This window comes from Camelus ferus, chromosome 3, assembly GCF_009834535.1.
Source record: "Camelus ferus isolate YT-003-E chromosome 3, BCGSAC_Cfer_1.0, whole genome shotgun sequence".
In the NCBI taxonomy this organism is placed as follows: domain Eukaryota; kingdom Metazoa; phylum Chordata; class Mammalia; order Artiodactyla; family Camelidae; genus Camelus; species Camelus ferus.
In genome coordinates, this window is record NC_045698.1 from 102,476,832 (window position 1) to 102,494,309 (window position 17,478).

General features: G+C 46.2%; 1 protein-coding gene across 6 annotated transcripts in view; it reads left to right on the top strand.

Moving 5' to 3' along the window:
• Nucleotides 1-17,478, top strand: part of SH3RF2 (SH3 domain containing ring finger 2) — a 119,516-nt gene that overhangs the window by 61,675 nt on the left and 40,363 nt on the right. For 5 of the 6 annotated variants that reach the window (XR_004318773.1, XM_032477033.1, XM_014557227.2 and 2 more), the window contains exon 5: nucleotides 4,569-4,910. The exons of the other annotated variant lie outside the window; for it this stretch is intronic. Coding sequence is in view for 4 of the 5 variants with exons in the window: in XM_032477033.1 (XP_032332924.1) it covers nucleotides 4,569-4,910 (342 nt within the window). In the remaining variant the exon portion in view is untranslated. The remainder of the gene's footprint in view (nucleotides 1-4,568; nucleotides 4,911-17,478) is intronic. 6 annotated transcript variants of the gene reach the window in all.

Below are 17,478 nucleotides of genomic sequence, written 5' to 3' on the forward strand. Positions count from 1 at the left end.
TTTGCAGATTAGAGCTTGCACAGTCCCTTGTATTATTTCAAGAAGCTCCTTGATAGCTCTGGGGGAGAAAGGGCACCGCTGATTTTATTATCCTTTTCTGATATTCTTTCTTCCAAAACATCTACATTTCATGATTATTCATTTGGATACTCTCCCCAGTACTCCACCTCTAAAATTAGTGATTACAGGAACCCTCACGATTATCATCCAACTAGCCATCATGTCATTCATCCTCCTAATTGCTCAGAGGGGAAGAGATAATCAAGTGGTTGCTCTAATCTGAGAACCTGGTTTTCAAAAACTACTTGAAATCTAAATTGAGCTTTTTAAAGCAGCACTTAAATTTTGACTCCAGTCATTTCATTAAGACCAGCACTTGCTGAGAACTCCTTAAGTAAGTTTTGAATTACCAGCATCATGCAAAGCAATGGCAAGGAAGGAAAGCTTTCTTCTGAGAGTGACGTGGGTTTTTTTTTTTTCTTTTTTGGCATAAACAGGATTTTTCTTGTTAATGTATCATTTCAGGTATTGAACTACACCTGGATAAAAGAGTGGTAAAACAAACACTGAGCTCATGCCCGTTCTTGTCAGGACTTCTCCAGCGGGGCACGCCTGGGTTAAACGAACCTTGCTCAGCCCAATGAACCACAAGGATATTGTTTCAAATGAGTGGGAGCAAATTTAAGAGATCTACAATCCTTCCCTGACTGAGCTATTAATCACACTACCAGAGGACGGGGAAGACCTAGTCACGTGGGGCCCCTTGTCAATGTTGCTGATGGAAACTCTCATGCTGTTGCTCCCCTGGGGACAGAACGGTTTAGGTGGAGGCAGAAAAAATTAACTTATTTTGTTACGGAAATGACAGGCCAGCCAAGAAACAAGCACCACTCAGAGGGTTGGAGTACTCAGATGTATTACACCGGAGGGCTCAGAGGGGCTTCTGCTCCGAAGCTCTGAGCACCTCCAAGACGTGCACGTGAGGTTTTATAGGTAAAGTACAAGCTTGGGGTATTCAGCCAATAGCATGGAACAGCTTTAGCAACATCATTATCACAAAAGTGGAGGCAGGGAGGCAGCAAACCAACATTCCAAAGCCAGATATATCTCTTTGAAAATCCAGCTGGCTAGCAAAAAAAACATGAACAGCAAACCAACACTAATTAACTTAGATTTACAAGTTAGTCCAGCAGAACTCAGATCAGTATTCCGATTCTTAGATTTGTGAGTTATCTTGTTACCCCAGCCCAGCCTCTCCTTCACATTCCTAGACTTGTGAGTTATCTTGTTCCACCAGCCCAGCTTTTCCTTCACAAATTCATTGTAGCTGTGAATGACCATAAAGAACTTTACTCAGTCAACTTGGAGAGTGCATATTCTCCTCTTGCTGGGTGAACAGTGAAGGGATGGGTGCTCTTGGGAACAGAAGACACTGACCCTGGTCCAGGCTTCCATCAGAACTGGCTGAAACAATTTCAGTGCCTTCCCAGTTGATCTCCCTCCTTCCAGTCTGGCACTTCCAAATAGCAGCCAGAATGAGCTTTTTATGTATTTATTTTTATTTACATATAGTAAAAGTTGCTCTTTTGGTGCCTGTACATTCTGATAAATGCATACAGTATAACTACACCACCATCAAGATATAAAATAGTTCCCATATGATCCAGCAATCCCACTCCTGGGCATATATCTGAAGAAAACTATAATTCGAAAAGACACCTGCACCCCAATGTTCATAGCAGCACTATTTACAATAGCCAAGACATGGAAACAGCCTAAATGTCCACTGACAGATGACTGGCTAAAGAAGTTGTGGTGTACACACACACACACCACACACACACACACACACACACACACACACACACACACACACACACACACACAATGGAATACTACTCAGCCATAAAAAAGAAGAAAGTAATGCCATTTGCAGCAACATGAATGGACCTAGAGATTATCCTACTAAGTGAAGTAAGCCAGAAAGAGAAAGAAAAATATCACATGATATCACTTATATGTGAAATCTAAAAAAAAAATGAAACAAATGAACTTATTTACAAAACAGAAACAGACTCACATAGAAAATAAATTTAGGGTTACCAAAGAGGGAATGGTGTCAGGGGAGGGATAAATTGGGAGTTTGTGATTAGCAGATATAAACTTCTATATACAGAATAGATGAACAACAAGGTCCTACTGTATAGCACAGGGAACTATCTTCAATATCTTATAATAATCTATAATGAAAAAGAATATGATAAAGAACACATATATGTATAACTGAATCACTATACTGTACACCAGAAACTAACACAACATTGCAAATCAACTATACTTCAATTTAAAAAAATAGTTCTAACATCTCCAACAAATACGAAGGCAGGCTGCCCCTTTGTAGTCAGTTCCTTCCCTGACCCTGACCCCAGGCAACCACAGCTTCTGCATTTTTCCTTTTCCAGAATGTCATGGAGATGGAATCATACACAATGTAGCCTCTGGGGTCTGGCTTCCTTCACTTAGCATAATGCCTCTGAGATTCCCGCATGTTGTTGGCGTATCAGTAGCTCATCCATTTTTATTGCTGACCCATATTCCATTGCACAGATGTGCCAGAGTCTGTTATCCGTTCACCAAATGAAAGACATTGCGGTTGTTTCCAGTTGTTGGCAACTATGAATAAAGCCACTGTGAACATCTGCACACCAGTTTTTGAGTGAGCCTAAATTTCTGTTTCTCTTGTATAATTAACTCAGAGTGGGATTGCTGGGTCAGACGCTAAGTATGTGTTTAACTTTATTAAGAAATTGCCAAACTGCAGCATGAGCTTTTAAAAGCCTAATTCAGATCATGTCACTCTCCTGCCTAAATCCTGCCAAAGTCTTCCTAGTACACTGAGAATGAACTTGAAGCCTCCCCACCTTTTGTGATCCAGCTCCTCCCTGTCCCCATGGCCTCCTCTTCACCACCTGCTCCTCACTCGCTCTGTTCCATCCCCCTCTCTGATTCTTTCTCATCTTTTTCTCAAAAAGGCTGAGCTTTCCGCTTCTTCATGATCGTTCCACCAGCTTACAGTCCCTCTGCCTGGTGTTCTTACTCCACACCTTCACATGGCTGGTTCCCTCTTGTCATCTGTGTCTCAGCTTAAACATCGCCTTCTCAGCAGATCTTCCTTGACCACACCCCCCAAGTCTAAAGCAGCCACCTCCCCCAGTCACCCCCTGTCACATCAGAGCACTCATCACTGCCTGTTATTTTCTTGTTCAGCTGCTGCCACACTGGCTTGCCATTTATAAGTCACTCCTGGGCCTCACCATTCTTTTCCTTAAAGTGGACATAATAATGCACCCTCTTCTACTTGATGATTTATTTTCATGATATTACAAGCTTCTTGAGGCAGGAACTACATCATCTTTAAAATGTTCTATCTCAGCTGTATTAATCATCTAAATCACCTGCACACTGTCATTAAAAAGTTCTTAGATGAAGAAAAAAAGTTCTTAAATGGGCAAATTCCCTTTTCTCTCTATAGCTGAATCTCTAAATCAGAATGAGACATGTGGTTTTAGAGAGCACCTGGTGACGATCATAATGATGGAGATTTAGGTAATTGTACAGAGACATTTACCCTTTTGTCAGCAGATTTCGGATTTCTGAAGGAAAGGAACTCATGGGGCCCTTGGTGGGGAGGGTACACAAAACATAGTGCAGTCAGTGGTTGTGCTAGAGCTCGCTGGAACCAGATGGCAAGAGTCGGTTGTTATGTTTTCAGGAAGCTTGCTAGCCAGCTGTTAAGCCATTGGCAGATATTTACACCACAGAAATTGGTAACCCCTACAAATGGGGGGGAGTTGTTTGTTTGTTTGTTCGATGTATCAGCACACCACTGACTAAGAGAGAATGGTGATGAGATAAATGTATTTAAAGGAGATAGAAAAAGATGGTCTTAGCTTAAAGATCGAGGGTCCCGTATGGATTTGTATTCTGGCTCTAATACTTATCAAATGTATGAACTTGAGCAACTTCATCCACACATTACTGCACACTCACTCACTCCCTGAGCATCCAGTCTGGGTTCCAGCGTGGAATACGTGTCTAAGGCCCCTGCCCTCCGGTAGCGAACAGTCCAGCAGAGGAAGGGACATGATTGACATGTGGAGTGGGAAAGCGTCAGGGCTGCAGGAACACTGAGAAGGGTGAGCAGCCAAGCTGGGGTCTGGGTGGGGGGATTCAGGGGTGGTTATAGGAAGTGGGGAGGGTCCTCCAGGTAAAGAAGGCTCCGATGAGGCTGAGAGAAATCAGTAAAGGAAGAGTGCAACCGATTGAGGAAGAGTATCGTGGCTTATTTTAGCTTCTTTGGACCTCAGTAAAAGAGTCATACCTACGATGCAACAGAATGGACTGATATAGCAAAGTAACTGGGACATGTTGAGAAGAGATGGAAGCTGACCAAGGAGTGATGACTGAGGTGACAGCATCTGAGCTGGCTTCAGACTAGCCCACTAGGACTCAGCTATTCACATGAGATCAGGATGACTAAATTCTCATCAGACCTTTTATCTTTTCAGCCAAACCTCACAGCAAGACACCTCCTAGAGAAGAACAAAGGTCATCAGTCATCCCGTACACAAAGCCTGTCCCTCGTGTCCTCATCCTCCAGGGGCAAAGCAAGCAACACGCCCACCCTCCGAAGGGGCCCGGGGTCCCGGAGAGGCCCGGGGTCCCGGAGAAAGGGGCCTGGGCAGTTCTCCATCACGACAGCCTTGAACACCCTCAACAGGATGGTCCATTCCCCCTCGGGGCGCCACATGGTGGAGATCAGCACCCCAGTGCTCATCAGCTCCAGCAACCCCTCTGTGCTCACCCAGCACATGGAGAAAGTGGATGCTCTTCCCAGCTCTGTGGGGCAGGTAGGGAGCAACCTCGGGGATAAGGGCACCTTGGAGTTGAGCAGGTGACCCACACCATGTCACAAGCAATATTGGATGTAGCACTCATAATGCATGAATAATGTCACATGTATTACCTGCCCGAGCTGTATATACATGGTCTCATTTCATCCTTGAAACAGCCTGTGAGCTCGGTATTATTATTATTATACCCATTTTATAGATGAGGAGACTGAGGTTGAGAGGACGGGGTTGGCTTTCCCATGCTAAGAGCCATGGTATGGTTCCTGTCCTCTGGAGAACTTCCCTGCAGGGTGATAATGGCCTCTGTTCACTGGGATCACAGTTTGACATTCACTGTGCCATCCTCTGGGAATTTACTAGGCATGACGTGGAAAGGAAGGAAAAGAAAGGAAAAGAAAGGAAAAAGAGCTATAGGTTCTTGGGTGTTTTCAGGACTGGCTACGTAATTTGCAAGGCTCCATGAAAAATGAAGTTGCAGGGCAAACGTGATGAAGAACTTCAAAATGGCAGCAGCAGAGCATCAAACCAAGTGAAGGGCCCTTCTCAGCACAAAGCCCTACACATGTCAGACACCATGAAGTCAGCCCTGGGTATTTTCATCTAGAGCATCTAGTAAGATAATGTATATAACATGTTTAGCACAATGCCTGGCACAAACTAAGCCCCCAATAAGCATTAGCTCTTAATACTATATTATTAATACTATGACTGTTCTTATAAACCTAGCCACCAAGTTGCCAACTGAAGGGAGATAAGCTGAGGGGTAGTTGTGGCAATCCAGAAGCAGAAGGGCTTCTAACAGCATGAGGCTATTTAGGTTGAAGGGTCCTTTAAAAGATGAAGGAGGGGAGGTGTGAGGCAAAGTAATTAAGAACTGCATGTTGGGTATTCTGCTGAAAACACTCTTTGGAACCACGCAGGTGGCAACTTGAAAGGACAAACCTCAGCTTGCAGTGATGTTTTTTTTTTTCAAAGCTGTAAATTTTGTTTTTAAACATGAATCTCTACCCTGGGATTAAATGACTTAATTGGACTCTAATCCCTTTTTAACAAGACAAGGAGGAGGAGAAAGTCAAGGGCTCCTCCAAGACCTGTGTGCTGGTCTGAAAATAAAACAGTCCCCTCCTCCAGCACCTCATACCTTATACTGTTGTCTGTATCTCTAGGAGGCTGGCTCTTCGTGTAATTCTGCCCGCCACTTGCAATATGTACACACACACACACACACACACACACACACACACACACACACAATTACACTCGCCCCACCACATACACTCTCCTTGCAATAAAAAAAACCATGAAATTTCATCCCTTTCCTACACACAGTCCAAATGCCTTCTTACAAGTACATAACACACTCTGTGCCCAAAGTTCTCCACCCACTCCCACCCCTAACACACACACACATACACACATACAGGGGCCTGTGACTCTCAGTTAAGCCAAAGACCAGCAGAATTTTTCTGAAACCATTCTTTCTACATAGACATAAAGGTATGAAGCTCAGCCCACCTGCAGTAGACCCAGGCTAGCCCACTCAGCTGTAAGTTGGGTTCCTAAAGGATTTAGCCTAGAGTCACTTCCTGTGTGCCTTTTTAATTCTCTTTCTTGGTCATTTACCCCACTGACAGAGAGGTTGGACTGCAGTGGAGAATCCTAGGAGGATTCAAAACAAGTCGGATTCCTTCCTAGTTTAAACAGATGGTGAGAGTTCCAAAGGGTGACATTTGCATACTCTCTTCCCAGGGAACCACTGCTCAGTACTGATGGCCTTTTCTCGCTTCAGATGGCTGTGGAGTATAAGTATTTCTCCACGCTGGCCCAGATGTTGTTAAAACCCCACTCTTAAAATGTCACACTTATGAGCTATATCTAAAGATGAGTGGAAAGTGGAACAAACGAAAAGTTCTCCGGCTTCCTTTTTCTCTAACACCCTTGAGTTTTGGTCGAGTCCAGCTCACCAGGCTCCCCCTACCTTCCCCATCTCAGCACTCTGTATAGTACGTAGTCCCTAGTAGGTACCCAATAAATCAAGGAATCCAGACTTTTGACTTAAACATCTGGGCAGACAGTGGTGACGTATACACAGACAGGGAAGACTGGAGGAGGAATTGTTTCCTGTGGAAAGATCACAGGTCAGCCTAACTCTTTCAACCAATAGGCATCTGTTGAGTGCTTATAATGTACCAATCACCATAGTGAGTCCTGGGGATTCTATTACCAAAACAAGAACAGCAATAATATCAAACACTTACTGAAAGTAAAAGGATTGATTGATTGATAGATAGATAAATAGATAGATAGATAAACAGTTAAAGAGGGAGATAAATAGATAGAAGGATGGATGGATGGATGGATGGATAGATAGATAGATAGATAATAGATAATAGATAGATAATAGGTAGATAGATACATAGATAGATAGATAGGTAGGTAGGTAGGTAGGTAGATGATCTTTTTTTGTTGCCTGTCTCCTGAGTTCTGCCCTTCATCCTAAAATATGGTAAAGAGCCTTTGTAGGGGAGGTATTCTCACCACTTTACAGCGAAGTAATTAAGGCCCCAAAAGAAAAACAGCCTGGCCAAATTTCATGTAATTAGTAATTATAAGTGATACTAGTTTTATGTTCACAGAAGTATATGAAATTCTTTTTAATACTTTAGTAAAACTCTAATGCTTTTTTCTCCAAAGAATAGTAAGTTAATAAAGGTGCAGGTGGCATGCGAACATGGCAAAAACTCTGGAGGCGGGAGGCAATGCAGTTTGGAACGCAACGATAGAGTCAATACGGCGTTGCTAGAACATGTAAGAAGGGCCAAGAAGCAGAGAGGAGGGCGCTCGTTAGCGTCTGTCTTAGTGCCCCGGGAGAAAGAGGGATATTTGAATATTTGAATGTCAGCCCTTCTGTGATGGTGGCATAAAAAGTCCAAGAACATTTTTTAGGGAAGAGCCTCTTGAAAGCAGTTCAGGCCTCACCAGCTAGACGGAGGGGCTTGGACGAGTAAGGAGTTGATTTTCTGAAAGCAGCTCTAAAGAAACAGTAAAGAGAAGTCTTGGGTTGTCCCTCAAGTCCTAAACAACAAAGAGGAGCAATTCCTATCTTCTCACAAAGAGAAGCTAAAGCAGGGGGTTTTGTTTTCCTAATGTCGTTGTGTCTTCCCACCTGACACACCCAACTAGAACGTCAGGAAGTGACCGCAAAGACGAACTTGGGCTAAAAACAACTGTACTGGAGAACAATTCAGGATTAGACGTGAAGACTCTGAGTAGGTTCTCTGGGAAACTGCGGTGGAGGAGGTTAAGTAGGAGGGTTGGAACCAATGCAGCTGGCCTTTCGGGGAGTCCTGGGTATTATCTCTAGGTCTGTGATGAGAAGGGATGCTGTAGGAAGAGAAAAAGAAGCCAACTGCCTGGGACCCGAGTTAGAATGGAGCCCTTCATCAGTGGCTCTCAAGGGAAGTCACAGGTGCCAGGCTCACCCTGGAGACCCTAAAACAGACTTGCTCAGGATGTGAAGTCCGTTTGTCCCCTGAGTCCCACACTCACGGAACTCAGCCTCTTCCTCCCCTCCCCACTCCACCCCGTTCCCAGCCCCTCCAGCCCCCTCCTTCAGCCTGCCCTTCCTGGACCAGACCCTGGGAGGGGAGCTGCCGTGCAGCTGGAAAGCCTGTCATCATTCCAGGGTGCTGCCTTTCCCTCACCGCCGACACACAGTCCATCAGCAAGCTCGTCTTGCCACCTCAGTAGCAATGGCTTCTGTCCATTCTATCCCACCGCCTTAGTTTTGGTCCTCATCGTGGCTTCAGCCTCCTCCTGGTCTCCCAGGACCTCGCTCATTCCTACACCTCACCCCGCCAGCCCCCTTCCCCCATCCGCTCTCCCACCGTGGCCTCCATAACAATCCCTTGAAAACCTAAATCTTTTGGGCAGCTTCTCTTCCCCAAACCACTAATGGTTCCCTACAATCCTCAGGAGCAGTAACACCTGCTGTTTATTCAGTGACCACTGAAAGCCAGACACTGTAATAGACGACTTACAGACATGATGACTATCCCAACTGTTCAGGTGTCTGTGTGTCCATTTTAGCGAGGAAACAGGAAAATCAGGTCACTTTCCCAAAGTTTCAAAGCTAGAAACAGACCCAGGATTTGAGGGCAGACCTGTGCCCTCTCCCCTAAATGAGTTAAGGCATTCTAACTTTTTGTTTGTTTTTATTTGGCTGGGGGGTGGGGAGGGGGAGCAGGAATCAGATTGATTGATTTTAAATGGAGGTACTGGGGAATTGAACCCAGGACCTCACACATGCTAGGCATACACTCTACCACTGAGCTACACCCTCTCCCTGAGTTAAGGCATTCTAGGCCCTCCATGATCTGGCTGCAGCCCCGCTTCCAGCCTCCACACACATGCACACATGAGTGGGAACACACAGTGATCTACTCAACATTCGGAAGCATAGTGTATACTAGGTCACCTCTTGGCTTTCTGTCCTCGTATCTGGCATGTGCCTACATTAGTCTGGGCAATGAACAAATACTTGTGGGATAAATAAATGCTGCTCCTCCTGGCATTTATTTTCGGTGCATTTGCCCGTCACAGTCACACCCAGACCCCAAAGCCCTGTATGCATACCATTTCTTCAGGTAAACTTGCTACCCACTCTTCTGCAGAATTAATCTCTTTCCCCTGTGTTCACGTCACACTGCTTACACTTGTGTTCTTTGTACTGTAAGTACCCCATAGGTATCTTATCACCATGCTCGCTAGATTGAAACTTCTTAAGGGCAGGGGTGGTGTCTTACTTATTTATGTTGCCGTTGACTTTCCAAAACCCCAGGAGAGGTTTCTAGTAACGTACAGTGCCTCAAGAATCAAACACAAAGACAGAGGCCTCTGACTGACTTAAATAATTACCAATCCCTTTGTCCTCCTCTGATCAGCCAGAAAAGAAAAGAGGTGAGACAAAGAGGGGAAAGGCAGGTCCCCGAAGTCAGGGTGAGGAATGTGATTCTTTCCCTCAGGCCTGCTCCATCCCATTCCAGGAGGATAATGACAAGTCCACCTATCTTTCAGGGGCTCCTGGGAGGATAAGCTGTCACGTTCCTTAGGGAATTCTGAGGTCTATAAAACCGAATCTCCTTTTAACGTTATGTTTGAAATATTCTGAATAAAGTAATTTCCAGGAGCTTCAGCTCTAAGTTCAGATCCCCTCCCCAAGTGCCCCTTGGTCTCCATCTTTCACAGAAGTCTCCCAACCCAACTTTACAGTTCTCAGGACTGCCAGGAGAGAGGGTTTTTATTTAGCAGTAGGATCATTTTTTTTCCTTTGGACACACTCTCCATGCTACTTTTTGTTTAGGATGCTCAGCTAGTCCTCCTTCTGAGGTAACTGACAGAAGGTTATCCTATGTTTTGTTTATATTCTTATTTTGACATCTCCCAATATAAATTTCTTTTATCTTTGCAGTTTTCACGCAGCACATCCCTACTGACAGATGATGCTGTCAGAGTTCTCTTGCGCTGGCCAGACTGGCCCCAAAGAGCCATGGGTGAAAAGTGGGAGCTTCCATTAAATGGACACCCATCCCCTCAAACTGTTCTGCTCCGTGTCACTGTGATCTGCCCCAAAGTACATTCTATGGGGCCTTGAAATATGTTTATTAAATTTTTAAGAACGTACCCCCACCCCCCGCCCGGTGGAGACAGCCCCGTAAACTGTCGCCCTCACCCTCTGCTCCGGCAGATCCCCCTGGGGAAAGAACCGCCACGAGGAAGCAGTGCTGTGGGCACGAGAAACCACTCCAGCTTCAGACCCAGACCCTTTTCTCCGTCCCCAGGGGGAGACTTCGGACAAGCCTGTAGCTACTCTTAAGTTTTGGTTTCCACCAAAAACAGGAAAAACCCCTACCTCACCAGGTTGTTGGGAAAATCAAAGACGTGAGGAGTGTCAGGTGCTTGGTTCCCACTTCTGTTACGGTTGCTATTATTTAAAATGTTAGCAGTCACACTTCCCTAGCAGTCAGTTGCTAGATCTCTCTTCAGTCGCTCTCCTATAAATGTTTTTGAACATTTTTTATCAGAAAATTTCAAACATCCATAAGAGTGAAGAGAAGATTATGAATCCTCCTGTTCATATCACCCAGTCTCAGCAATGAACCCACTTATAGACCAATCTTATTTCAGTTATATCCCCACTCACGAACCTGCTCCCCAATGGAGTTATTTGAAAGCAAAGCTCAGACATCATCTCATTTCGTCCATACACAGCTCAGCATCGCTTTAAAAATTTCAGTGAGCATTTTCTTCTAAGAGTTTCACATAAGCATGATCCCAATATCATACACTAGAAAATGGATCACTGTTTCTTAAAAACATTAAGTATTCCGTGTTCAAGTGTCTGTATTTGCCTCATAATTTTTTTACAAGATGGTTTGTTTAAATGGCATCCAGATAAGGTAAACACCATGCATTGGGTCAATAAGTCTATTAGATTTCTTTTATTCTACAGGTCCTCTCACACACTCATGCTTTCTCTCTGTCTCATCTTTTGTCATGGATATGTTTTAAAAAGTCACCTGTCCTGTTGAATTTTTTACATTCTGGACCTTACTGGTGGCATCTTTGCAGCATTAACACAGTAACACAGATAGTAGACAGTAACCCCTGTCTACTATCCATAAGGAGCCATTCATGACCATTTGTTTGGGGTTGCAAAATGGCAACATTCCAGATCCATCATTCCCCCTGGTTTTTTTTTAAGCTGCAGTGCTTCTATTAGATTGACTCATGCTAAGAAGTGAGTGTGTGTAAAATCCTCTACTGTGAGTTTTCCCTGAATCATTTTGCAATGATGTCCAAACCTGCATCTCACAGGCCCTCAGCATATATTTAAGGGAATCCAAAGTTCATGCCTCAACCACTATATATTCCACCCCCCTGCTGCCCCCACCACCCCTCTGTTTCTCTTTGTCTCTCTCCCTTGTTTGTTTCAGGGTGTTCCCCTTGTTCCAAAGACAGGACTCATTTCTCACCACCTTCTCTGCTGGCATGTTTGCCATCACTGAACGGCCACCCCTTTTTCCACTGGCCACTGCCAGCCGGGCTAATCTCTCCCGCCTGCCTGTGCCAGTCTCCCTGTTGACATCCTTATCTCTGCCCTCAGGCCGGCCTCCGCCTCCTGGCCCCTTCGGGCCTGTGTTCATTCCCCTGCCCCTCCTGAGGACTGGCTCCCACAGCCGGGCTAAGACCAGAAGGAAAAGACGGGGTCTGTTCAGCCTGGAGAAGAGAGGGCTGCAGGGTTGATATGGGAACAGGAGATGGCTTTATTCTTCCAAACTTGGGTTTATAGACTGGTTGTGTGTTCCCGTGTATGCAAGAGGAAAGGAACATAAATCAGCACAGGAAGGATTTCGTGAGGTACAAGGAGAAATCTCTCCCACCACACAGATTGTCAGAAACTAAATAATGAAAATGCCGAAGGAGCCTGTGGAAGCTGTTGATGGATTTCAGGGTGGTTCTTATTTTTCCCCTGAGAGGAAGGCAGCTGAGTATAAATGGAAGGGCTCTGAGTCAGGTGAAGCTTCATGCCATGGCTTTGCCACCTAGTAACTAAGTGACGGTGAACTGAGGACCTTACCCATTGAGCCTCAGCGTCCTCATCTGCAAAATGGGTAGGTCCTTCCATGCGGGGTCTTTGCCGGGATGAGCTATAACTCAGGGAGCTGCAGCCGTCTCTCTTCCCTGCTTTCCTCCAGGCAGAGCTTTCAGAATACAGCATATATATCATCATTTGTGGGAGCGAGGAAAACCCCTGGCTTCAGCCAAAATCTAGATGACCGTTCCAATCTGAATTCCCTACGATGTATTTTTCACAGCCACTAGCAGATGTGGAGGTGGTCTGGACTCATTTTACATGTAAGAAAACTGGCAAGAAAAAGTATCTCCCTAACAGACTCAAGGTCTTCCCCCAAAATAAAATAAATGAATTGCAGTTTAAGACAGGACAAAGAGTCCTTTTACTGTCTCATTTAATGCCTCATCCTTGAGCCACATAGTCCCAGTTGCAGCAACGATTATTAGCACGAGACAGGTGCCTGTCACCTCCCCGGTCAGGCTGAAGTTAGGTCCGTGCGCTGCCGCCCGTCAACAGCACGGCCCTGAGGGCGGCGCTCTGCCTCCCCGGCTCTCGTTTTCTAGGCGGAATGACAGAATGCCCTGGGCAGAGTATGCTGTGGCTCTGTTAGCAGAGCGCACTCTGAAGGTAAAACCAGCGGGAAGAGCAGTTGCTATGATTTAGTGAGTGATGGTCACGGTTGTGACGGTTGTGATTCCTCTGGTCCTCTGCTGAAGCGCACGTTCACACAACAGTGCTGTTGCCTTTCTGGCTCCTGCAGAGCTTTCTCGGCCCCACCAGGTGTCAGGTAGAGTTCTTATTCAAGACCTTCTTGAGGGAGAAGCAGTGTAGTGAGAGGATGAACATAAGGGCTTTGGGGTCAGCCAGCTCCGGGTGGGACTCTCACACTGCCTCTTACTGAGCAGTGTAACACTGGGCGAGTTACTTAATCTCTCTGGGCCTCAGTTTTTCCATCTGTAAGATGGAACTGACGTGATGCCTTGTATTTTTTTTTTTTTTAACTCATTAAGATTGCCGGGAGGATAAAATGAGGTGATGCATGTACCTGAGATAATGGCCAGGGCTTGGCAGTGGTAAATGGCTCTATAAATGTTCACTCTGTGATTAATGGTGGGTCAAGTCAGGAAGCTGTAAGCATCCCCTCTCCCCATGGCCCCGGGGCTGGCCTGTGCAGACCGGCCTCACTGATGGGGCCATCTGCCAGCAGCACGCTGAGGAAGGATGACCTGTCAGAGCCTGCCTTCGAGCGCAAAGCCTTCCCAAAGTCCCAGGGCTCCCCTGATAAGCAGTGACAATTCTGGAAGGAGGGAAGGAGGATGACTTTTGGCTTTTATCTAGGAGGCCCCTGGGGGAACTGTACTTGCTCAGCTCAGACTCTTAGCTGTAATCCCAAGGAGGGGTCACAGGAGGGAAGCCAAGAAGAAAGACTTTGGACAAAGGAGGACACCAGGGTGGAGACCGGGCAGGGCTGTCTGTCCACTATTTTCTGTTTGCACAGCTTTCTCTGTAAGTTGCATCCTCACCTGGTATAGTTAGTTGCCCAAGCCCCTCATGGCCCACCGGTGAAGCAGCCAACAAAGAGCTGTTGGGTGCCATCCATGCACCCAGCACAGGCGACACAGGGGACAAGACAGACACAGTCCCTACACTCGTGGAACCTCCACACCAGGGAAGACAAACTGAACAAAGTGTTACAAATACCTGATTACAAGATTATAGGTGTGCAAAGTGCCGTGAGGTTGAAGGATGGGAATGAAGGGAGTCTGAGGGAGGTCAGGGAAGCCTGCCTGGAGGAGGTGACCTTCAGGTGGCGATCTGAAGGTTAACAGAAGTCAGCCAGGTGCTAAAAGGAGGTGAAGGGGGGTGCCTACATGCTCCTCTCCTCAGCCCTGGCAGCCCAGTTCCCTTTAGACCCAAGTTGCACCAGAAAACGCCAGCACTTGGGGGCACCACGAAGCCTGCAGTCATTGGCTCCTAGCCCTACCCAAGTTCCCCGAAGTCCTCTGGGGAGAAACCATTCTGGTTTCTGGTGACCAAAGCAAGTTCTGTAATTAACTCTGCTGCTTAGCTTGTTTCTTTGATTCAGCATTTCTCCAGCGAGAGGTTAAACTTTACATCATTATTCTGCCCAATTAATCCTGGCAGGCGAGCCACTAAGGAGCCCCAGCCCTGCCCGGGTGGAAAAGGGAGCGGCCCAGCTTTTGCCTCAGACATCTTAACACAGACTCTTTAGCTCTGGGAGCCAGGAGCAAGGGTCACTGTTCCCGAGGCCACTGGGGCCTGCAACGCATATGCACACACTCAGAATTCAGCAAGAAGGGAGAACAAGAGAAGCAAGATAAAATAAAAGGGCAGGAGAAAGAGAAGAGAGGGGCACAGGACAGCAGACAGGGACAAGGAGGGTGGCAGAGAGAAACGTGGGGGGCACAGACATTCCTTAATGGTACGAGGTTAAGACTTGCAAGGACTCAGTGACAGCATCTTTCAGAGAGACCGGTCAGGAACTGAATGAGATACTCACATGCAGAAGGATTTTGCAACCTTAGCACTGCAGGCATTTGGGGTCAGATAATTCTTTGTTGCGGGGACTGTCCTATGCATGTAGGGTGTTTCACAGCATCCCTGACCTCCACCCACTAGATACCAGGAGCATCCCCCATCAGACGTTGTCAAACATCCCCCGGGGTCAAAATCGGCCCCAGCTGGGAACCGCCAATGAAGTATATAGCAAAGGGCCTGGTGCACAGTAAATGCAGAATAAATGGCAGCTAACATAACAAGTGTGCAAGGCAAATGCCTTTTCTGAATAGCAGACCCTTCTTCCCAAACACATGCTTAGAATATAAGTGCTTTGGATAAAACCAGAACTTTCCAAAGGTGGGACAGCTAGACTTGTCAGTGCTGTCACTGGAAATGTGCCAACAGAGACTCACGTGCCCGGGCTGGAGAAACTGAAGGCACCCACATATTGACTGGATTGTTGGAACGGGTCCACTTTCCACTCCGCTCGGCTCAAAGGGAAAGGAGCTAATGTTGTGACAAGGGTAGCAGGTGCCTGGCCCCATGCCAGGTCTTACATACAAACCAGCCTCTGTGAGTACTGTGAATAGATGTTATTATTTCCATGTTAGATGGAGGAATGGTGACCCAGAGAGGCTAAGTCACTAGCTCAACGTTACTCAGCAAGTGCAATCCAGGATTTGGGTTAGAACCCGAGTTTGACTCTCCTCCAAGCCCACACTCTCTCTCCACCCAAGTGGCAGGAGTGGGGCTTTTCACAGGCTGACTTGATAGTTCACAGCAAGAGTTTAGGAGCAGTTCGGGGGCAGCAGCCAGGCTCATTGGGAAGGAGTGATGGGACTGACTAGCAACGTCCGTCATGGGCCCAGGAGGAGGAAAAGGGGGCCCATGGCCACGTGTTTGCCATCCGTGTACAGGCTCATAATCCAAGATTCAGTGGGTCTGTATCATCCAGGCTGGTGTTATCTGGGGGCTACACTGGACTAGGGTACATCTGGGTTTGTTCAGCAAATTAGCTGCTTTCTCAAGGCATGAGCTGAAAACCAGGTCCTCTCCATAGGGGAGGGTTTCTACAGAGGGCGCCAGGGACACCTTCTTAACAAATTGTTCTCATGGAAAAACAAGATATAAGCCCCTACCACAAGCCTTTGTTAATGCTTGAGGAATTTTAGTTTCGGCAAGTAATGATGTTCTCAAAAAAGAGAAGGAAACAGAAACTTCCAAGGCAAAGAGCCATTTTTTTTCTCTCATTAAAAAAAAAATGCTCATTGTATTTCAAAGCACAAGCTTTGGGAGATACAATATCCATCCTTCTCTCTCTCTCCCCACTCCAAAACAATCAAGCCCGGGTGGAAAATTGCACAACTGGATGCATAATAAAACCTGCTTACACGTGCAGAAAACACAGCAAACACCACTTTGTCTATTTCCAGACACTTGGCTAGGGAAAAGGTGCTTTCTCACAGCTGAGTCTCGGGCAACTCTGAGGACACAGAGGGCAGAGTTAGGAATGCATACGAGTCCTTCCCTCTTGCTGGGTGCAGTTCAACCTGCCTAACTGAGCTCTTGTGCTCTGCCTGCAGCCTTGGCCTTGGCCCTGACCTGAGCTGGCAATGATGGGAGAAGGTTGGCTGCCTTCACGGCCCACCACGTGCCAGCCAGCCAGCCATTCAATAAAGATTCACTGAACCCCATTATGTGTGAGCACCGGGGTGACAAACTCTGGACATATCTGAAGCAGCAGGTCAGAGAGAGTTCATGATTTTCATCATTTTCCTGCATCCATTTCAAACAGGCAGGACATGAATCGTATTGAAGAAAGTCTATCCTGTATGTTTTTTTAATTGAAGTATAGTCAGTTACAATGTGTCAATTTCTGGTGTATAGCACAATGTCCCAGTCATATATGTGCATACATATATTCATTTTCATATTCTTTTTCATGAAATATCCTGTATTTTCAAAGTCATATTCCTTACAACTGGGATTAGGCCCTCGCTGGGCCCTCATCTCTCTATGTGAGCAGAGAAAGCAGTCATCAGGGGAAGAACACTTTACCCCCAACTACTTCCACTATTGGCACCTGGAAATTATCCAGCATTCACTTATTTTTTTTTGGAGCTGAAAAACAATTGGCAAACTACAGCTCAGCGGCCAGATGTGGCCATAGCCTGGTTTTGAACGGCGCACAAACTACGAAGGTTTTTCCAGTTTTGATTGGTTGGGGGAGGGACCAAAATAAGACTATTCCATGACATGTAAGCATGACATGAAACTCCATTTTCAGCATTCAGAATTAAAGTCTGGTCGGCACAGAGCCACGCTCATTTTTTCTGTTATCCACAGCGGCTTTCACACACATAGCAGCAGCATTGAGTTGGATAGAGATGGTGTGTCCCACCAAACCTG